The sequence below is a fragment of the Canis lupus genome, chromosome X (genome assembly GCF_011100685.1).
Source record: "Canis lupus familiaris isolate Mischka breed German Shepherd chromosome X, alternate assembly UU_Cfam_GSD_1.0, whole genome shotgun sequence".
NCBI lineage: Eukaryota > Metazoa > Chordata > Mammalia > Carnivora > Canidae > Canis > Canis lupus.
In genome coordinates, this window is record NC_049260.1 from 50,899,008 (window position 1) to 50,922,563 (window position 23,556).

General features: G+C 43.0%; 1 protein-coding gene across 2 annotated transcripts in view; it reads left to right on the top strand.

Annotated features, from left to right (window-relative positions):
• Nucleotides 1–1,827: 1,827 nt before the first annotated feature.
• The window catches only part of MSN (moesin), a 66,522-nt gene continuing 44,793 nt past the window's right edge, over nt 1,828–23,556 (top strand). For both annotated transcript variants that reach the window (XM_038587583.1, XM_038587582.1), the window contains exon 1: nt 1,828–2,067. Coding sequence is in view for 1 of the 2 variants with exons in the window: in XM_038587582.1 (XP_038443510.1) it covers nt 2,056–2,067 (12 nt within the window). In the remaining variant the exon portion in view is untranslated. The remainder of the gene's footprint in view (nt 2,068–23,556) is intronic.

Below are 23,556 nucleotides of genomic sequence, written 5' to 3' on the forward strand. Positions count from 1 at the left end.
AGATTTCATTCTTTTTATGGCTAATATTCCATTGTGTATATACTATATCTTCTTTAACCATTCATCTGTAGATGGACACTGAGCTGCTTCAGTTATGTGTAAATAATGTTGCTATAAACATGTATAGTTTGTGCATGTATCCTTTTGAATTAGTGTTTTTGTATTTTTTCGGTAAATACACAGGATGATTACTGAATCATAAGGTAGTTCTATTTTGAACTTTTTGAGGAACCTCCATATGTTTTCAGGAATGGCTGTACATTTGCATTCCTACCAACAGTTGCAAGAAGTTTCTTTTTTCTCCATAACCTCTCCAAAACCTGTTGTTTCTTGTGTGGTTGATTTTAGCCATTCTGACAGGTATGAGGTGATATCTCCTTGTAGTTTTGATTTACATTCCCCTGATGATGAGCTGAGTGGGGAACTTTGTTTACCTTAGCACACATCAATAAATTTTGACAGCAGTGAGAGAAACTGAGACACACTGATTGATGCACAGTGTTGAATTGGGAAAGCAGAGGAGCAGGGAATAAGACTGCTGATTCCTGAGTGCAAATGCAAGGCTAGTCTTTATGCAACCCTGCTACACTCATCTATTGTTCTAAGGATTCTACTTTCTTTCTCATCCTTTTATAATGTCAGAGTGGGAAAGGACCTTGGAAGCCCATGAATCCAATGTTTTCTTGTTAAAAAAGGGAAACTCAAGTCCGGAGAGGGGAAGGGACTTCCCAAGGCCACACAGTGGTCAGAGTGAGTTAATGGCAAAGCTACAACTAGAAGCCAGGTGTCTGACTACCCATCTCAAATATCCATTCCACTTCTCCCAGTTGGCTTATCATACTTGAGTTATGTGGTGCCCTACATTTTAAAGGATACCCAGACCATACCTTGTTGCCTATGCACAAGAGGAAAAAAACCTGACTAGGTTTTTTCAAAAAAAAGCTAGTTTTTTAAAACTCAAACTAGCCAGATAACTGCTACAATCTTGAACTCCATTGTCCTGGGATTCTGTGACCTTGAAAGAAGTAGAATGATTGCTGGCAGACACATCAAAGGCTTGGACGGAGGGTGCATCCAACCTGGGATATTATAGTCTTATCAGAAAGTAAACACGTAAATCATGAATGTGTTGGGAGAGGGGATAAAGCATCAAGCCATTGATTTGAAGAAGGTGAAGACTGGGATTTGAAGGAAGGAAAATAAGCAGACAAATAGGAAAGAAGCCAAATTCTGTTGAAAATGAGAATTGAGTAAGAACAGGGAGGAAATATGATGGGAAAAGGGATACGGAGACATACAGAAGATAATGAATGAAGTGTTAGTGGAGCTGAGGCAGTGTAGCCAAGAGAAGAGAAGTTTGGGGGGGATCTGTAATCTTCAGACCTCTAAGGAATTATCAGGGGCAGTAGGGGACTTTTGTGGGGCACAGGGAGCAGAGCTGAGATCCATAGGGTAAGTCACAGAGAAAAGGAGTTCAGCTACACACAAGGACTTTTTGAGAGTCAGAACTGTCTTGAGAGGGAACAGTTTTATAGGTAGTGAGCTCCCCATTAGTGGAAACTTGCAGTCAGAAGCTGTAAGCCTCTGCCAGGGTGCTGCCCTGGGTTGGGCTCTGCTTGAAGGTGGGGCCAGATGGCCTGGATTTGAAGGTGTAGGGGCTGTGAAAGGGGTGGGATTAAGAGTGGACCTGGGTCGGCGGTGGGAGTCCCTCTTGGAATGCCCAGGCCCAGCCTGACACCCACGAGGCTGGTGTGGCCAGGCTGGGCTGGGCGGGGCCAGGCCAGCGGCCGGCGAGAAGGCGGGCGCGAGGGCGGGGAGCAGCGCGGAAGCCCGGCCACATAAAGAAGCCGGCTACGCGACAGGGGCGGCTCTTTCCTGGGTGGGGTTTGTGAAGTTGTGGCCCGTTAGCAGGAAGCCGAGCAGTTGTCCCGACGCTAGAGAGGGACCCAATCTGAGCCCCCAGCCCCCAGAATCCTTGCTGTGTGTACTGTATGCTCAGTGCTGCCCGACAGCAACTAGCCGAACTTTATCAACTCTGCCACTTCTGCAGTCACCATGCCTAAGACGGTGAGTAGGGGGATGTGCGCTGCCGCCCTGGGAACTCCAGCTGACTCTAGTAGCCTCTTGCTGTGGTTAGGGGCTTGATCAGCCTTCCGCTCACTCAGAACACCGTGCCCTCCCCAAGGCCTGGGTTGGGGAGGGGCGAGAATGGAGATATCCTATGGTGAGCCCTGGGGTGTGAGGGGCTGCCGGGCTAGAAGTGTGGACTGGGCGGGACTGGCCTCTTTCTCAGATTCCAGTTTCCTGCGTGTGGGATGAGACAGTAGGGAACGTTCCATAGGGGCCTGAGGTCTCCTCTTGCCCCTGACAGGCTATGGGGGCAGGGGAGAGGAACACTTCCTCCAGATCAGGAACTGGCGCCTTTCTGAGGGGGCAAGGCCATGGTCCAGGAGGGGCTCTGGAACCAAGAAGCAAGGGGGTTTTAGGGAGATGCAATGGGATGATTCTGCACCCCCACTCACATTTGTCATAGTCTCCCCCAGTGGCTCCAGCTGTTTCCCACTAGTAGGGGAGGAAAGAGTTGGTGGAGGAGAGAGTTGTGGAGGGACTCATCAGAGGCTGTTTGCTTTTACCTAGGATCACTAATACTTCACTGGGAAGAGAAGTTCTGCTCTACTTCCTAGGGTAAAAGACCGGTTTCTTCCTTCTTTCCACCAACAGATCCCTGTTCTTCCTATTGCTTAATGTCTCTTTACCTCCTCCTATCCCCTCCAGACTGTGGGGTTTGGATTCTCCCCTCTTGGGCCACACATTTCTAGAATGGTGGTAGCTTCTAGGATTTGATCTCCACCCCACTGGCTATTATGAGAAGAGCAGAAGCCTCCTGGGAGTTGGGGCCTAGGGAGGCCGGATGCCCAGAAGGGAGGGGCATGGGAGGGGTTTGTCTGAGTAATGAGTCCTGCTTGCTTTTGTGCAAGTCATACCAAAAGGCTACTGAGGCCCTTCTCTTGTTCAGGAAGGCCTGGTGACCACCCTGGCTTGAGTCCCTAAGGCCAAACAGTTTGTTGTGCTTCCAGACCCCTCTCCCTAGAGGACTGCCTGAGCCTTGTAGAGCTGAGATAGTGACTAGTAGTCTTGAGAAAGTCTGAGGGTCCCTGGAGGAGAGTAGTGGGGGGCCGGCCTGGTTATTTGGGTGTATATTGAATTTTGTTGTCACATTGCTGTATTCCAGCCTTTCTGCCAAGTCATTCTTGCTTTTCTTGCCTGTCCATTAGAAACATCAAATTTTCAACAAGTATGTGCTTCTACATTCTCTCTTTTTAAAAATTGTTCGTGGTTTTATGACATGGGGTTTTTCCACACTTGTCCCTCCACCCCCAACACACTTAAAGTGAAAGAGAATGGTTTTGGAAAGAGAAAGAAGGAAAAAAAGTCCACTGTCTCTGCCAACACAGAGGATTACAAAGATTCTTCCAGGAGATTCCTTTTGAGTTTATCTCTCTGTGGGTGGTTTTACCTAAATAAGATGGGTGGATCTCTGGGAACAGACTTTGACCCATGACCTCTCTTCACTAGTGGTATCTTTCATCCTCAATTCTAAAATATCTCCTAACTCTGAGAAACAAACAATGGATTGCTGAAGGGGAGGTGAGTGGGGGCATGGGGTAACTGGGTGATGAGCACTGAGGAGGGCACTTGATGGGATGAGCACTGGGTGTTATGCTATATGTTGGTAAATTGAACTTAAATAAAAATAAATGTAAAAAAATAACTGAGGGACGCGGTTGAGCATCTGCCTCCAGGCTTAGGGTGTGATCCTGCCCAAGATCCGGGATCCAGTCCCACATCAGGCTCCTTGCAGGGAGCCTGCTTCTCCCTCTACCTATGTCTCTGCCTCTCTCTCTCTCTCTCTGTGTGTCTCTCATGAATAAATAGATAAAATCTTTAAAAAAATAACTGAGAGTTATATAAAAATTACCGAAAAAAACCCTGAAAAAATAAATAAAATATCTCATCTTTAAATGCAACTTGACGGGCCTGGAAATTATCTCAAAGTTGCCTTAATCATTCCATCTCAGTAAGAATTGGCAAAGAAGATAGTGTGGTGATCCTTTTCCTGGGCTTGGAGAGAGGCTGGAGAATGAGCAGTTTGAGGTCAGGCCTAGGTACCTGAATGCTGAAGGTATTTTTATGGAGATTGACTGAAACTTGAATCAAATTGGAAGGAGAGGGATGAATTTTTATAGTCTAAAAGCTTTGGAGAATTTTCCATTCTGTTCAGTTTAAGAGATGGTCAAATTTTAGCAGAAGTAATTATATCATGCCTATTAAGACCATACAATCTTGACCTGAAAGGGACCTCTGAGACTGTCTAGTACAACTTTCGCCCTCTCCCCAACCCACTATTTATCTCTTTTAACTAATGAGTATATTGGGCCTATAGAAAAGACCCTACCAGGCAGCCTGGGTGGCTCAGCAGTTTAGCGCCGCCTTCAGCCCAGGGTGTGATCCTGGAGACCCAGGATCGAGTTCCACGTTGGGCTCTCTGCATGGAGCCTGCTTCTGTCTCTGCCTCGGTGTGTGTGTGTGTGTGTGTGTGTGTGTGTGTGTCTCATGGATAAATAAATAAAATCTTTAAAAAAAGAGAAAAGACCCTACCAAGATTAGGACCCAGGCTTTTTGATGCTTATTTCAGTGACCCTCCATTCTGACTTAGTGATTAGGTTCTTGAAGTGGAGTCTTCTCTCCTGGCCAAAGCAAACTGCCCCTGTTTGTAGCCCTTCCTGGTCCTCAGATAAAATAGACAAAGTAACATTGGCATTTGGTGGTCTCTGGGTGAGAGTTGGGGGTTTCACAAGGTTCCTGCCCCCTGTTACTTTTCTCATTCCTCATCTCAATGCATCCAGAGGCATACACTAGTTCACTGCAGGCCAGCTTTAATGAAGGATGGAAATTCCCTATTTTCCGTTCCTTCTTCACTAGTTAGGCTACCAGGCTATTTCTGGAGTATGATAGATAGGGAAGGATAGTGGAAAAATAAAATCCGTTCATTCATATGAACCATGTCCATACTCTGTTGAAGGTTGGTTTCACTTTTATAGTCAGTTGTCTCCCTTAGTAAGCCCAACCTCCATTAAATCTGTTAAAACATGCTTCTCTGCACCCTCTCCCTGCCAATTCTTAGATTCTGCTTCTATTTGCCATTTTCCTAAGTTTGCTTTAGTAGCCAGTATGAAGAAGCTTTTTAACTGATATCTACACTTTCTGCCATGATATTTGTAAGAAACAAAAAACAAAACAAAACAAAAAACCTTGCCTCTCCCTGCCCTTTTTCATTTTTTTTTTCAGATCACAGAATATTTCGGACTGATTCCCTAAAAAGAGATTGTTTTAAATTTTCAAGGTTTCCTTAAGTTTTTGGTTTGTTAGAGTTGAAAAGGCTCTTCAAGTCTAACCCTTCTCATTGTATAGATGGGGAAACTGAGACCCACATATAAGGAAGGGCTGACCTAGAATAATGTAGCATGTCAGTAGCAAAGCCAGGACTTGAATCTAGGTCTGAGTTCGAGTATCAGTCTTGGTAAATAAAACCTTTTCAATTTGCTGGATTTTTACCCCTATCTCAATAGGTCAGAGAAAGGTGATCAAATGATTGTTGAGGGGACCATCCATGTGGGCAGATATAGAGTCCACCTCCTTGAAATATTTGAAGGCTTCTGGATCTGCATTCAGCTAAACTTTAACAGGGACTGTGTGGGCTATTTATTCTCCTGCCATTCCTAGCATTGCTTGAGCCACTCGAGTGGCACTAAACTGGTACTTTGTGAATAGAAGGCAGAATCTCAGTCTTTTAACCCTCGAACCAGCCCTGCCTACAGACTTCAGGGTGGGGCAAGGGATTAGGAATGAAAGTTATATGTAAGAGAGGGTGCCTCTGGATTCTGCATCCTTTCACTGCTTTATTCCTCCAGTCCATTCGGCCCTTTGTGAAAGCATAGATGATAAAGCAGGAACCATCTTGGGGATTTCCTTTAGGCTGCTTCTTGAATAGCCATCTGGGCAGAGAGGGGGTGGTGGGGCAGGAGGACACTTGAAGGCACTAACTAATCTATACTTAGTTTTGTAGAGGGGAAAGTTGCTCGGTGAGTGGGTGACAGAGATGATATTGACCACTAGTCTGCTAACTCTCCATTATTCTCTAGCTGCCTGTAACAATTGCTTGTGTTAAGGGTGTTATTTTTACTTTTCTCTCTTCCTCCTTTCAGGAGAGTGCTTTAATAGATGGTGAAGTGATATTTAGAGGTCATCTGGTCTTTCTTCCTGACTCCAAATCCAATTCTATCTGGATAAGATGAGATGACAGCTACATTTATTCTGAGTTCTGTTCTACTTGTGTTGCTTGGCAACAGTCTGTCTAGGTTCCTTTGTATCTTCCTTGGAGTCCCCCTCACTGGAATTTCCAGACTCAAGGTCTCCAGAAGGGAGAGTATCTGGCTACCAACACTACCAGCATTGGTGCTTTAATGGCTAGAGTAGCTGAAAATTGGCATTATTATAGGCTGGGAACAGTGTGTTTCTGATTTTCCAAGATAGAACTGAGTTTATCATGTACATCTTTCCAAACTCATAATCATTTCTTCCTGCTACCACACCCCACTCTTCTGCCTCAAAGGAAAAAAAAGAGTACAAAGGTGGTCTCCTTTGGCCAGCCTGGTGATCAAGTGGAGAGGTGGTCTTGTCATGATAGGATGGCTTTTGTTTTTCATCTTTACCATTTCCTGCTTGATAGAGCTGAAAAACCTTACATTTTCAGGTTTTGATTTGTGGTACAGTAACTTGAAGGGTAGCTCAGGACTCCATTGATTTGGAAAGTGGCAAGTAACACTGACCTGAGAATTTTTCTTTTTCTCTTTCCATGTAAAAATAACATCTTCCCTGTCCTCAATAAAGTGATCTAAATGAAGTAAATATTTAGGCAAGTTCTTTCTTTAGGGTCCCAGTCTCTCCAGTTTGTCATGAGGGTACTATAAAAGTAGTAAGTACACTCTAGTGTACTCCAGTACTAATGTCCCTGAGTGCCTTGATGATACAGCTTCAGGCCTCCCATTTGTATGTTTTTCTTAAGACATTTTTCCCCTCAAAATTAGAGTGCTTTCTTTGTACCAGGCAGTGTGCTAGGCTTTGCTGGGAATACACAGTTTATCAGCACTTGCTAGAATATGCCTTCTTTGTCCCCGTGTACCTCTGCAGTACTAAAAAAATAGTACTGCGTGCTGAGTTTAGAATGGAGAGTTGGTTTGTTTCATTAGTAGCTTTGACAAGAACACTGGAATGAGTGTCCTTGATGTTTCTTCTTAAGTTTATAGAGGGGAACGGGGTATGTCTTTCCTTACTGAGGAATAAAAAAGAAACCAAATAACATTATATTGTGAAGGCTGTGATTTGACTGAAGAGCCTCAGACAAACAGACAACTGCATGAGTTTCCTTCCCTTTCTTTTCACTGGCTGCCAGTAGCATATATCCTCTGTAGGATATGGAAATGGAAATGGAAATGGAAATGTCAGGAAGCTGCTAGGTCATGTTTCTTTTTTTTTTTCAAAGATTTTATTTATTCATGAGACACACACACACACACAGAGAGAGAGAGAGAGAGAGAGAGAGAGAGAGAAGCAGAGACACAGGCAGAGGGAGAAGCAGGCTCCATGCAAGGAGCCTGACATAGGACTCGATTCCAGGGCTCCAGAATCAGGCCCTGGGCTGAAGGCAGCGCTAAACCGCTGAGCTACCCGGGCTGCCCTAGGTCATGTTTCAAAAGTACTTTTAACCTTATGAGTGTGGTAGTTAGATATTGGTAGACCTTGAGGAGCTAATGGACCTCTTCCCAAGGTATCTACTACCAGTGATCTGAGGGCTAGCTGTTGTGAGGTACATTTCAAGTGCGTCTCTACTTAGGATGACCTTAGCCTTAAGCTTCACTTCAGCTGATTATTCTGGATGGTCTAGGTTTCTCACATGGTATTTTGAACCAGAGACCAAATGACCAGGCCTTAAAACTTTTAGTTCTACCTTTTTTGTTTTAGATGAGGCCAGCAAAGTCCAGCAAAGGGAAGTGATATGCATGAATGGTAATAAGGTTGGGACTAAAACTCAAATTAGCTGGCCTCCAGTGTAGGGAAAGAACATTAAAAAAAAAAAGATTTATTTATTTATTTTAGGGAGAGCAGGACCTGAGCCAAAATCAAGAGTCAGATGTCCAATGGATTGAGTCACCCAGGTATCCATAGGGGAGGAACTTTTAAGATATTCCTTCTAAGTGGCACTTGGTGTAGTGTGCTCAGAGTTTCCTACCTTTGTACTAGGGTGACTTGACCATAGTTTTATGGCTATGGAAAGAGCAAGTCCTTCTGAGTGTGTACAGCTGACCTCAGCGGTTACTTTATATGGGGATGGTTCAAGCTCTTACAGTGCGTTTGAGACTCTTTGTAGCACATCCCAGGAAGGTAAGAGTTTTTTGCTTTGTTTGCAGTGGGTGGTAGAAAACAGATGTGTGTGTTGAAGGGAGGTAAAGAGAGGAGACTAGCCTCATTTTCCTGCTTGTGACTGGCCTCAACTGTCCTAAGAGTCTTAATGGAGTATAGTTATTCCTTTTATGTATATTCATAGCTAGAGGAGTCAGCCAGCTTATTCAGGATCACATAGAGTTGGAAAGGAGAACTTGGCTTTCCCAATCACTAAGTTAGCAGTCTCTCACTAACTTGCCTGCCTTGGAAGAATGACTCTGTTCACCATGGGGGCACAGACTTCCAGAGAATTGGCTCTGGTGATTACATTAACAAGATGGCTGCAGTGGAGTTCCCCTAAACAGCTTCTGCTGTAGAGGTTTCAATCAGCGTGTGACTCAGTTTTTCTGGGGCCCCAGAATCACTGTTTAATTTTCCTGCCTGCCCCTCACCCAAATTGTTGCTTTCTCTTTCTAAATTTTGAGTTCTGACCTTTCTGTATCTGACTCAGTGCTCCAGCTTGACCTGTTTCTTGAGTAAGGAGAACATTATGGTACTTTCATTAGTACTTTGGTGGCAGTATTTGCTGCTGTAGCAACCATTTGAAATCAGACTGGAATCTCCTGGCCTCAACCCTCACTACTTACCTCTAGGTGTTATAGGCCAGGCCTAGGGCAGGTAGAGACCACCCGCACTGTTACAAAAAAAAAAAAAAAAAAAGACTTTTCAGGCCTTCATAGAAGGGTAGCATAGAGTAGTAGAGAAAAGCACAGACTCTGGAACCAGACTTCTTGGACTCAAATCCCAGCTGTGTGACCAATTAGTTGTGTAGACTGGGGCAAGTTACTTAATTGTATGCCTCATTTTTCCTCAACTGCAAAGTGAAGATAATAATAGTACCTATTTCATAGGGTTGTTCTGAGGATTAAATGAGGCAATATGTGTAAAGTGCTTAGAACTATGCCTAGCATCTAATAAGTTAGATGCAAATGTTAGTTATTATAATTACTTATGGAATCGAACTACCCAACCATGTGTTAGGTAAAATGGATAAGAAAGAAGGCAGGCAGTTGCATCCTCACCATTTATTGAGTGGCTGCTAGGTACTATTTACTATAAGGGGTACAAATAAATGACGGGAGTGTACAATTGCTACCTTCATAGATCTTCTGTTTAATTGGAGATTTAGGGCTAGCTCACTTAAAAACATTTTGAGAAAAATATATTTATATGGCAATCTCTATGGATTTTGGGAAGGGGGTTTAATGGGACATGAACAGGACTTTGAAGTGTATCCTTGGGAGTGGTGGCTGTTCTGGGTAGGAGAGTGATGTGGTTTTGGTATGTGGACATAAACCCTAGTCTAATGCTCTTTGGAAAGTGAGTTTGGGGGGCCTACATGGCTCAGTCGGGTAAGTGTCTGCTTCAGCTCAGGGCATGATCCCAGGGTCCTGGGATTGAGCCCCAAGTTGGAATCCATGCTCAGTAGGGCATCTGCTTCTCCCCCTCTGTCCTCCTGCTAGTGCTGCTCTCTCTCTCTCTCTCTCAAATCAATAAATAAAATCATTTTTAGAAAGAAAGTGAGTTTGTCTGAAATGAAGGAAGCCTTCAGGTGTTTCCAGGAGAGCCACAGAGTACATGTAAGTAAGCTTAGACAGACCAAGTTATTCTTTGTATGGTCAGTTAGAGGCAATAGTTCTGAAGGGGTCTATTGGGGAAAGACTGCACTTTGGATTTTCTAAAATTGGGTGAATTAACTGAAATAAATTTTATTGTCTTTGTTGCCCATGTAGGTATTTTGTGTTACAGAGTGTCAGTTAGGGCCTAATGAAAGAGAAAAGTGGGCATTTGGTGTCTTACAAAACAAAGTATAATCCCAAGAAAATCCTTTCCTGGATATGTATTTGGGAGGTGACAGGGGTCAGCGCCTCGAAGGGGGAACAATGCATACCTATCAGGCTTGGTCAGTATTTCCTTTCCTCTCTTTAGTTCTGGATTCCCTTAAATACCTGGGAAGAGGGGGGTGCCTGAGTGATGCAGTCAGTTGAGCTTCTGACTTTTGGCTCAGGGTCCTGAGAATCAAGCTCCCGTGTTAGGATCCATGCTCAGTGCAGAGTCTGCTTAATATTCCCTCTCCCTCAGCCCCTCCCAGTCATTCTCTCTCTTTTTCTCTCTCTCTCAAATAAATAAATCTTTAAAAAAAGATACTTGGGAAGGCTCAAGACTTTATTTTTCTCCAGTGTAGTGTGTTTAGATAAGGTTCCTAATTTTGCTGTCTTGGTCTAATCTGCCGTCTACCACTCCCTCCCACATCCCCCAACCTTTTTCAGAAATCTCAACCTGAAGGTTAGATGAAGTACACCAAGAAGTTCTTATCTGTTGTAATCTTTGACTGAGGTTGACTAATCCGTGTTACGGAGTTGTAGGGTGGGAGTCAAGGTAATAGACAATTTGAGTGTCATCAGTTAAGTTGTACCAATCTTTGCTATCCTCAAGGGTGTTTTCTTTTAAGAATTTATGTATGTATGTATGTATGTATTTATTTATTTATTTTTAGAGAGAGATAGAGCATGAGCAGACGGAGGGGCTAAGGGAAAAGGAGAGAGAGAATCTTAAACAGACTCTGCACTGAGCACAGAGCCTGATGGGAGGCTTGATCTCATGATCCTGAGATCATGACCTGAGCCGAAATCAAGAGTTGGATGCTTAACTGACTGAGCCACCCAGGTACCCCACTATCTTCAAGGGTTTTAAGTGAACAAAACTCTTCTCCAAACATTTTTGTAGATATTCCTAGGATGTTAATAACTCAGAAATTCCCTGCTGAGAACAAAATTCACTTAACCTCTTTGCCTTTGAAATTTTCTTTTCTCTAAGATGAAACTATAACAATATCAGAAATATGTAACTATAGTAGATCAGAGTCCTCTTCAGGTTTCTTACTCATCTTGGCACCTGGGTCATGGTGAATCTAGAATATGCTTAGTGAGAACATCTGGCATTTTGCTTCAGAGTTCTACTATACCTCTCTGCTGGTACTTGAAAAGCTAGGCTCCAGCACAGCCTGACCTAGGCTTGGGGAAAAATCTCTTTTGCTTGTCTTTCTCTCTGCAATAGCCTGGACATTTTCCTAAGGTTGGGAGTTTGCCTCCTGGCCTTAGGCCAGTTGCCAGAGGAAACCAATGACTAAATGCTTCCTCCTTGAGACGTCAGCTTTTGGACCCTTTCCTGATAATTCCCTACCAGTTAAGTATGCCTTATTTGGCTATTTTCTCCCCCCTCAAATGCCCTTTGCTACCTCAACTAGTCCCGTTCTTTTTTGGTACAAGGAATGCATTTCTCTTTATAGTTTATATAGTGCCACCTGCAAACTTTTCTTTTTTGCCTGGTGTAGGGCTTGCTTGGAGCAGGTGGTTGAGGCTCTTTCATGGAGGTGGGGGAAAAGTGGGAAAGAAGAGAGAAATATGGAAGATATCTGGAATAATGTAATTTTTCCACCCTGCTTTCATTTCTCCTCATTCTTTTTTATCTCTCCTGGCTCTGGTGACCCAGTCTGGCCACCCCTGTCTAACTTCTTAGATCTCTGACAGCCTAAGGGTAGTCTTGCTTAATCTAAAAAGGCTCAGAGTGTGGGGGTGGGGCGGGGTCATGCTGGGCGTCTCAGCATCTTTAACTATTCCTTTGGAGTAGGTAAAGCCTTCCAGTTAGTAAATTCTTTGTGTGTGCCTTTGGTATGCCTAACCTTTTCACGTGGCTTTCCTGAGTGGAATGAGTCCAGTGTCCCCCTGCTTCCCATCCTCAGTCCTGAGCAGTCTAGCCCTAGGTTATAAGACCTGTGCTTTTGACATTTAAAGCTTGAGACACGTCTCTAGATGTTTTTTTTTTCTTAATGCTTTTTAATATAAATGGTGCAATGAAAAGAATAACGTACTTAATCAGGATATCTGCTTCTTAGTATCTGCCTGTGTGACCTTAGGCAAGTCATTTCTATGGGCCATAGTTTTAATATCTGTAAAATATTAACATTATTAATATTAATATTCTATTGTCAGGAGAACATTGTTTTTTCCTGACATTCTGATTATTTGTGCCAGTTTTTAAGAAGATAGTAAGGCTTTTTGGAAGGAGTGTAACAGAACAGACAGCAGTGACTATTTGGAGAAGTTGCCCACTTTTTACAATAACATTGGGAACATCATCCCCCCCACCCAGCTATCCATGTGTAAGTAGCCCTCTTTATTTCAGTGAGCTCTGCTTGGAGGTATTAGATCCACCTACTACAGAGTCACTGTGGGCATCCTGGCTTCTTGGAGAGACAACTGTTGACTAAGTGCCTTGGGTAGGGCCTTGGAATCTGGCCTGAAAACCACAATTGCTGGTTATTTTGGGTCATTAGTGACTCTAGGAAGAATAGAAGACCCTTGTCATTGTTCAAGCAGGGAAGAGGGAGGCTAAGAAACAAACCAAAACTGAATGCAAATGAGATTTGACTTCCCTTACCCCCTTCCTCCACAACATCCCTCTTCTTAGGGCTATGAAATTGCTTTTGGCCAAATCTTAAATTGCTAAGGTCCCCTTCCTTTTCCTCTGAGTCACTAATATCTATGTTTCCCTTGGATGGGGAGAGCTAGGTGATGTGGACTTGGGTGGAAAGGAGAGGAGGAATTTCTAGTGAGGGAGATTGCTGCACGCCTAGTGTTAAACTTTCAACTGATCCTGCATTTTGTGAATATGGCTTTCTTTGGTGTTAGACCTGTAGATCAAAGAAGAGTTTGAATTTCCTGTCAAGGCCTAATGGGCTGATGGGACATAAGCAAGGTCCTAGAAATTATGTGTTTTGGGGCTGGATCTGTTTACCCATCTTCTTCCTCTTTACTGACTATTTTGTATAGTTCTTACTTGTGAATCAAGGATCCTAGGCTATAATTCAGCCATCTAGGAGTTGGCCATGAATTTGATCTTTACCTACCCTGTGCCCTCTGTGGGGAGGGCATGATAGAAGTATTCTTGGTATTTGTCTTCATTTGTTTGGGAACAAGTTCCTAGGGCAATTTAACCAAAGAAGGCTTAGTTGGGTAGAGCTGGGTAGTGCTTTTGGGTAGAAAACTCTTCCCCAATATCGGGCAGAAATAGCCTCCAGGCTGTGTAGGAACTTGTTGCTGAGTACAACCACCTTGCTGTCAGCCTTTCCTTTCTAGAGGCCTCTCAGATGGTAGATTGGAATGACTGTTGGTGAGGGAGAGTAAGGAAGCAGGTGGATTAGTGAGAAGGGGAGAAAGAAAGAGGAGTCAAATGAAAGAAGAATAGCTAATTTTATATTTCCTCTTTTTATAAAACCCAACATGACATATGACAAAGTTTAGTAGAGGAAGAAATCTTCCATAAATCCACCATTTTAACATAGCAATTTATGTATATTTCTTGTCATAGCTCATATATGTAATATAATTTTCCATAGTGCAGCCATAGTATACATTAAAAAATCCTGCTACATTATCCTTACCTAATATATCACTAAAAACTTACATAAATGCTGTTTAGTTTTTTTTAAAGTGAACACTTTAATGGTTTTATAAAATTCCATCCAATGGCTGTGCCATAATTTTACATTACTCTTTTAGGAGCCATTTAGATTACTCCCAGCATTTGCTAGTATTAATAACATTGCAGTATATGTGAAAAGAATGTCTAAACTTTTTTTTAAAGATTTTATTTATTTATTCATGAGAGACACAGAAAGAGAGAGAGGCAGAGACACAGGCAGAGGGAGAAGCAGGCTCCATGCAGGGAGCCTGACATGGGACTCAATCCCAGGTCTCCAGGATCATAACCTGGGCTGAAGGCGGCGCTAAACCGCTGAGCCACCCGGGCTGCCTGTAAACCTGGCTCCATCCTAGCTTACTTTCTGGACTTACCTCTCCACATGTATGCTGTACTATGGCTTTGTGGGATCATGGTTTTCCAAGTAAGCCATGCCTTTTATATCTTTCAGCTCTAGCATATGTCTTTTCTTTCAGTTTGAAATGTCAAGTGTGTCTTCTTTACCTCCTTCCACTCTATGTCACCTCTACTGGAAGCTTTCTTTAATACTCTTAGGTGGTATTACTTGTACCATCTTCTGTATGCTGACTGTACTTCCTTCATAAGAATTTCTGTTATGATACATACCATGCAGAGTAGCAACCCTCTGGGTTCCCAGATTTTCTTCTTCAGTAAACTCGTGGACTTGAAAGTTTCTAACTCCCTTGCCTCAAGAAGGGGCTCTTATCCAGGTGGAGGTGGTTAGGGATGGGCAAGTCTTTGAAGAATGTATAGTCAGTGACAGACATAGAGAGGGAGAAGCAGTGGTAATGTATGCAAGGGATCCAAGAGTGTTGAATTAGAACCTGGTAGAAGGTACTAGGCACTAGTAATGGAAAAAATACACCTTGGAGAAGGGAAAAAATGCATTAGCACCAATAGGGAGGAGAGGCAGCTGAGAGAGTATTGTTGGCCTTCAACCACCAGTGCAAACTTCTTAAATCATTCCAAATCTCAGTTTCATGTCTGCAATATGGAAAGAGTAACAGCACCCTACGTTTTAGGGTTATGGTGAAGATTCATCCACTAATGCATCTGAAAGTGCTCTGTGAGATATGGGCCACAAGGGAAGAAGGGAAGGCCTAGGATATGCTAGAACTTTTCCAGTTATCCTCTTAGAGCTCTTTCTTATGTGTAGTTCCTATTAAGCCTCTGAACCCAGAATGGGAGATGCTATGGTTTCCCTGAGCAAGCCCTACAGCTTAGTGCTTTAGTGGAAGGTATGCAAGGAAGGTGGAAATATTTGTGGAAGCTGCAGTGAAACTGGGTACCTTTCAGGCCTTCTGGCTCCAAATTTGCCATGGTTAGAAGGACAGGTCTCTGTGTCTGTCACTGCCTATATATTCAAAGAAGAATATCCCACCTGTCTTGGGCAAATAGCTCATGGGGAGCCATCAAAGCCAGATCAAGGTCTTTGGATGGAGATTCTGCTCTATCTAGTCTGCTTTTGTTTCTCCACATACTACCATGGCTTCTTGCTGCTGTTCTGGCCATTTGAAAATCCCCAAGCTACCCCAGGATTTTGTTTTATAAAGGAAGCAAATTATATGAATCCATGGAAGATTCCTAACTATAAAACACAACAAAGGGAAGGGACTTGCTTGAGGTCCCATAGTGAGTCAGGACTCTCAGGAGTGTGTTCTTTTCCACTAAGAGTGTAAAATTCATGAGAACAGGGAGAGTTTCCCACTACTTATTGTATCCCCAGTACCTAGTACAGTACCTGGCATAGAGGAGGTACTCAACAAATATACGTTGAATAGATGCATTAATGGCTACTGTTGTCAAGTTGGATTGTCTTTCTCAGGCTTCTTTGGCTAAATCTACTGGAAAGCCAAACAACAATTCCAGTGGCCTACTGTAAATTAGCTAATGTAGACCCACCTGGGCCCTGGCAGAATGGAACTGAGTAGTGTCAAGGAATGGGGAGGAGTTGTTCCTCTTATATACCTTGGAGATCCTGTTTACCTGTGAGTGGCCAGCTTGTTCACAGACAATTTCCACTCCCTTTTTTTCATGTCTTCACACAATGTTGGTAGCGTTCACACCAAGGAAGAATATTTGAATCTGACAGTCTAAGCAAGAATAATTAGGTAGGGAAATATTTTCCAAACAATTTCCCAGACAGAAAGTGGTTAGGGTGCTCCTGCTGAGTTATCCATAGGGTCCTACTCTTATGTTGATGTGGATAACTGACCTTAACCACAAAGAAAATAATGGACTTTGGCTTCTGGAATAAGAAAAGAAATAGGCTTCTACTTTCCTGGTACTTCCAGTACCATCCTTCCAGGCTGTGAACTCAGGCAGGGGTGATGAATTTATGAGACTGGGATTGAGAGGGAGGCAACCCTTCAAAGAATGGAGGTAAAAGAGACCACGTATGAAATTGTACTACACAGATGTTATTCCAGGGTGAGTTTGAACAGTTCTCCTTTCCCCACTGTATTGGAATTAAGCCTTTTTCAGGGAGTGTTAAGACTGAGGAGCTCTTGAAGGAGCTCTTAGAGACCCCTCTAGATAAGTTCCTCTGGAGCCTCTAGCTTTGAGCAGCTCTGAAAAAGAAATACGTGGGTTAGAAAGCTTGGAGGGAGTTACAGGTTTAGAGGAGAGGTGCCTGCTTTCCAAGTAGTTCCCTGTTTAAAACAACCTTGACAGATGTGAATTGAAGGAATCCTTTTACAGGTTGGTTGGCATTGTCCTGAAATTATTTTCCAGTGTTCCTAGCTTTCCTTATCCCTTGCCTGGACAACAAACAAACAAAACAAAAAGGTCTCCAACAAAATACTAATAATTCTCTATGTTTGTGACAGGCATCATAGCTGTCAAAACCGTTTTTACCAGTTACTATGTCATGTGATATTCATTAGCTCTCTCCACTTGTCAGGATAGGAATTATTATCCCCATATTTTCATATGGGAAAACTGAGGCTCAAAGAGGCTAAGGGACTCTGCACAATTATTCAGCTAATGAATAAGGGAAACAGGACTTGAGTGGGATACAGAAGACTTTAGTTTTAGACTCCATATAATAAGGTAGAGTGTGGGAAGGGGAGATAAATGTTGTTTCACAAAGGCCTGGACTTAAGCTCTAGTCATGGTTAAGCCAGAGCTCTAAGGCTAGGAAGGAAGTTTCAAGTTTAAACATGGGGTTCTTCCTCTATATCAATCGTTGCTCAATCTTTCTTTAGTTTCTCTTTCTAATATATTATGGGTCAAGAATAAAGTTTAGAAAGGATTTTAGTGACTGGGATTTGTGCATGGATATCCACCTGTCAGTTTATGTTCTGCTTGTCTGGGGCCTGGCCTGACTCTTGTCTGCAAGAATGGTATCCTGTATCACCATTCTTGCTAATGTCAGACTACTGCCTTCAAGGCTAGTTGAGCTTTCCACCTGGTTGAGCCAATAACTTACTTGGTTTTGCCTTACTTCTGAACACATAGATGTTACTTGTTAGGAAATGAGTATTTTGGGGGACTGCTTTGACCTAGCTAATGTAGGGTCTTGTTTGTACCTTGGGATCATGAGCATTGATCAAACTTGTTAGTGAATGGAGGTATTGGGGAAATTGTGAAAAGGGCACTCTTTTAGTTTAGGAATAGAAGAGCGAGAGCTTTGTTTGGGCTCTGCCACTAGCTTTCCAGGGCAATCTTGGCCTTTTGGGGCCATAGGTGGTTCTATAAGGAGTTAGTTTGCCTAATCTCTGAGGACCATTTGTGTTCTGAAAGTCTGTGATTTACTCAGAAATGTTATATTCTCCCAACAATGGACATTGATCTGCCCCACCTTGGGTAAGGGGATAGTGGCCATATCTCAGCAAAGTTCTCATTCTGTTGGGAACTGGGGCAAGAGTCAGCTCTACCAGCTTTGAGAGGTTGGAAGTGGTCAGTTATGTCTGGATTTTTTTAAAATAAAGATTTTATTTATTTATTTGAAAGAGGAGAGAGAGAGGGAGAGAGAGGGAGAGAGGGAGAGAGAGAGAGAGAGAGAGAGAATATGAGTGGGGGAGGGGCAGAGAGAGAGGGAGAAACAGACTCCCCACTGAGTAGGGAGCCCTACATAGGGCTCCATCCCAGGACCTTGAGATCATGTGTGTCTGGATTTTGGAGGGGAGAACTTCATAGAAAGGCCTTGGGAAAAAAAAAAGAAAGAAAAGCTTTGGGAATGTTAAGTAGCATTACTGGGTGGAGGGATAGGCAGGTAAGGTGGTAAGACTCAGTCTAGGTAGGAAGAGATACTCTGGAAAGGTAGTTTTTAGGGAACCTATCAGAAACAGGTGATAGAATGGCATCATGAAGTTGATGGTTTAGTATAGTCCCTGGCCAGATAGTTCCTGATCACAAGTAGCTGGTAAGCCCTCAGGAATGTGACACTGTCACATGGGAATGTGTCACTAGAGCAGCCAAAGCCTATGGAAGCAGGAAGAACAGTTCTCCATTGTTACCATCCCCTCTGTTTAGGATGTGAGTTCCTTAAAATTGGGCCATAGGGGCCAGAAGTGGCAAATGGAATATAAAATCTAGTTCATAATGGTAGATAGGCCTGGTCCTTTAGAAGAAGGAAAGGTCATAATGCTTGCTTGATTTCAGAGCATGTGAGGTTGAATTTACTAGTGCTAATACATTTTGATTTTGATTTTTTTTGTTTGCAGATCTGAAGCAAGGTTAGAAAAAGGGGGAAATTTGAACTCATTCCCCAAGTGGCCCTAGGTGCTAGAATGAAGGTCGAGTTTAACTGTTAGAGCTGCTATTCTTATAGTAGGGAGCTGAGTTTTACATGGGACCAGCTAGGTTCCTTATCTTCTGAGCCACTGGGAAAGTCTAGCTTTCCTGTGCAGTTGGTCTTGGCCAGCTTTGGGAAGCATGTTTAGACTGATTAGGCAATTGTTCTGGCTTAGGGCTTTGGGCATCAGCATTTTTAAGAGCTTTCCTAGTCTAATGTTGGGCTAGAGTTGATAACTACGCACTCAATCAAAGCATGTTCAGTTTACATCCAAGAAAATGGAGTCTGAGAAAAGTAGAGGCCTATGCCGGTGCCCACACGTGAATAGAGCTGAACTTAGCTGTGATTTGTCCAGGGATCTTTTCACTCCATTCTTGTAGCTGGAGGTAAAGGTGGCCCTGATTGCTCAACTGGGCAGTCTTTAAACTTAGTCCCTGGGCCTGGATGAGATGGAAGTTATGTGCTCCCTCCCCCACCACAAGTGCTGGAGGAAGGAGTGGGATTCAAAGTAACTGGGGATTTGGGAAGTAAACAGCTCTCTTTAGAGCAAGAATTCACTGTCTGGGCATGTGCAGACCAGTGGTGGTAGGGAGAAAAGATAGGACAGGATGGGAAGTGAGTAATTCTGTGGGTTCCAAGGCATTCAGTTAGTGGGAACATTATAGGGAGTTGGTGAGTAAGAGCCCAAGGACCCCATGACTTCATTTTTCAGCTCCGTATAGAAGTGCTGATCTGGGACCCTGCCCTCTGTTCAAAGCAAGGTGCTTGGGAACCTAAGACTGCTTGTTTTGTTTCCTGCTTCAGCTAGATGGCTTTTACACCTGAGTAGGCCCCAGGCCCTGCTACTTCTATACTTTTAGAAGTATAGCCTACAAGGCCTGACACCATATCACAATGTATTCTGTAATTATTTTTTCATTGTTTTATGTGTGACACTCCAGTTAGGGCATAAGCTTTTTTTTTTTTAAACAGCCAGAGCACCCACTTAAATCAGCAGCAGCTAATTTTTTTAGACATTTATTTATTTATTTATTTATTTATTTATTTATTTATTCATGAGAGACACATAGAGAGAGGCAGAGACACAGGCAGAGGGAGAAGCAGGCTCCCTGAAGGGAACCCGATGTGGGACTTGATCCCGGACCCCAGGATCAGGCCCTGGGCCGAAGGCAGACGCTCAACCACTGAGCCATAGCCTTTTCTATGGTAGAAAAGGGGATTTTGTTCCAAATCCTCTCTGGGGCACATGACGGTGGAGAACCAGGCAATGCCAGGAGGACATCTTGGTTTCTTTTCACCCATTAGCCTCCAAAGGAACTTTTCATATGAGAAGAAAGGTGACCACAGCTTTAGAGTGGATATAACATATACTGCATTCTGTGGGATCCAATAATTATATCTTTTTAACTACTAGATGGGGAACCCCTTGAAGTAAGGGCTTATTATAATCTTTGTATTCTCACTATCCAATACCCTGCCTCACACTTTGCAAGTACTCAATAGCTGCTGAATTTTCTTCTCCTGTTTCCTCTGTTGAGTCCAACTAGATTCTCTAGAAACCCTCCATCTCCTGAGGGAAGAATCTGGAAGCTAATGGGGAGAAAGGAGCTACATATGAGCATTGGCCATCAGTGGTATCCCTTGTATCCAGAAGTCCATAGTTTTTAGTAGTAGTTGATTTTTAGGGTACACATGCTTTCAAAATACATGTTTTTCTTTTCTTTTTTTCTACAGGAGAGGTAAATGTGAGGATCCAGGGCATAGAGTGGGAGGTGTGAAGGTGGGCACTCCTGAATGGTTGTTTTTCTCACCACTTCCTTATGAGAGAAGTACTAACTGGACTCTGAGAATCCTAGACCTAGTCCAGAGGAGAAAGGCTTGTGTGCAGTGTTGACCACTAATGGGGATCTTTAGCCTTAGAGCTTTGTGGTTGGCATTAATTTCATTCTTAGCTCTCCTTCCCATTGAGTTTGGCATCTCTGACTTGATTTCTTTTTATTATTTAAACCTTTTCTAAAGGGATAGGAGGGAAAGCAAGCCACACATGTCCATTAATTTCTTGAGCCCTTAAAGGTCAGCTGGGAAGGTCCCTTTTGTTCTTCTTCTTATTATTCTTCAAGGCCTGGGGTTTGAGCCAGAGGCCTAGGGGCAAGGCTCTCCATGGCTCAGCTTCTGGCCTGAGGCCTACTACTGAGGAGAATCAGTGTGACCCAGGGCCTTTCTGGTATGTAAATGAGCCTTTTGGGAAGATGGTTAGTGCTCTAAGCTTATTGCTTATTTTTTCCCAGTTGTTTTACTTTTTTTCCCAGTTGTTTTACTTAGGAAGGGAGTAACCTACCGTGTATGATTGTTTGGACCAGTTATCTTTGGCTAACTTTTGGATAATACCCTTGCTGCCCATCTTTTATGGAAAGTAGAATGTGAAGAGAGGTGTTAGTTCAGATTTGAGGCCTTACTGATAGTGAGTGGAGTTATTAGCATGACAGTATTTGGTTGAACCTAGCAGTTGGCAAACTTGTTTGTGAGTCCTGTTTTTGTATGTATCATAAGAATAGGTTTCACAAAGTAATCATTGTTAAAAAGGGAAAAAAATCATTGTTAAAAAGAAAAAAAGAGGAATATGCTACAGAGACCATATGTGGCTCACAGAAGCAGTTTGCCCATCCCTGGGCAAAGGTGTCTTGTAAACTCATGATACCTTTATAGTCACCTCATTCTTGAGCCATGCACATATGGTGGGCCTCTGAATCCTGATTTAAGATGGAACTATTTGTAGCCTGCCCTCTCTACATTGATTACTAACTGAACCACTCTGTCTCCTTCTTGTGTACACTTGGGGTCTTAGTCACGAGGCTTAGAATTAAGATTGTATCCTTAGGGTAAAAAAAACCTGGTAGATAATGCTTTTCTTCTAGCTCACTGTTCCTATGTAAGATTTAACTTTTCATTTCAGATGGCCCTAAATCTGATAAGTATGCAGCTGTTGTTGATAGTAATTAAGGAGATCTGAAAACGAAAACACAGAAGTCCAAAGCTATACTCAACAAAAGATTCAAGAGCTGGAGCTAGTTCTTCCTATTTTTTCCCCCACATTTTCTTTTGCTTTGCTGAGCCTCCTAAAATCCAGCCTAGGTTTTTGAGAAGATACCTCCTTTGTGTTCCTCTAAGATCATGCCTAAACAGAAGGAATCCTGGTACTTTTGGAGTATGACACTGAAACTGTTTGGAGTTATGGGCATGATACTATAGTATAACTCTAGTGACAGGATTACTGAGACATGGAGACATTCCCAGCTCTATATGTAGCCCTTACATCCAGTGTTCTGAAGGCTTCCACTTTGTTAGCTCTTGTGTGTTTATGTGGGGTACATGCCTATTCAGGCACCTGTGCTGATTCATGCCAAGTCTTTGGGAATCTTGAAATGGGGAGAGTATAGTGCCAAGGTTGAGTCACTCTTCTGGAAAGGTCATAATTTTAAGAGGAGTTGAACCAGATTTGCTCTGGAATGCCTTTTCTTCTCCCTTCTGCTGATTACCCTTCCCCAAACACACCTAGGCTTGTGGATACACATCCAACTCCAGACTACTAGGGAGACTCAACCACTGGGCTTCCTGACCTGAGATGAACAGGGCACACAGGAGTGAGTAGCATTCATCAGAGATGCTCCTCTTCTCCCCTTCCCTAATGTCCTCAATAACCTACACCTCTACCAAACAACATAGAAGACTTGTGGAATATGCAAAGATGTTTCTTTTATTTTTAAGATTTTATTTATTTATTCATGAGAGACAGAGAGAGAAGCAGAGACACAGGCAGAGGGAGAAGCAGGCTCCCTGCAGGGAGTCCGTTGTGGGACTCCATCCCCAGACCCAGGATCATGCCCTGAGCTGAAGGCAGATGCTCAACTACTGAGCCACCCAGGTGCCCCAAGATATTTCTACCCTTAATGATTGAAGTATATTTGTGGATAGTCAGTGAGTAAAGTTAGCTTAAATAGTTTCAACATGACAATGGTGAGCATTCCAAGTAGAGTTGCCTCAGGTTTTCCTGTGACTTTTTTGGGTGGGGGTCTGGTCAGCATTGTTCAAGGTGATTCGAGAGAAAGGAAGGGTGGTAGCCACAAGGTAAATAAAGTAGGTCAATTATATAGTCATTTTCAACTACTATTTATAGGTGTATGACCTCCTTAGGTAAGGCATTTAACATTTCTGAACCTAAATTTTCCATTTTAAAAATGTGGGTAATAATGATACCCACTTCCTTGGGATTTATGAGAGAGAAAATAGCTCCTAAGTGTGAAAATACATCTAGGAGGGTGCCTGGAATATTGAAAGTGCTTGATAAATACCCTGCTGCTCTTAATTTCTTTCATGGTATTATGCCATCTTTAATTATTTGACATAAAAAAATTTTAGGACCCTGATTAGGTTTTGCCTCTAATTTGTAAGTGTGCTTCCCATGTGCAGTAGCACTATCTCTGTGTGATTTTTTTAATAGGTGAGGAAACTGATATTTGAAGCAATAATGCCAATTACTGGCCCAGTTTGTAGTTAACCCCACTGTACCTTACACTGCAGCCTGTTGGGGAGCACTGAGAATCTATATGGACATGTCTTGTTTTGTGAAGAGGAACCTCAACTCTTGGGAGCCTTGAAAATCTCAGGAGGAGGGAGTGGGGGAAAGAAGAGCTATATTGAGACCCAGGTTAGACTGGAATGTTATGCGGTGGAAAGAAGAGAGGATGTACAGAGGA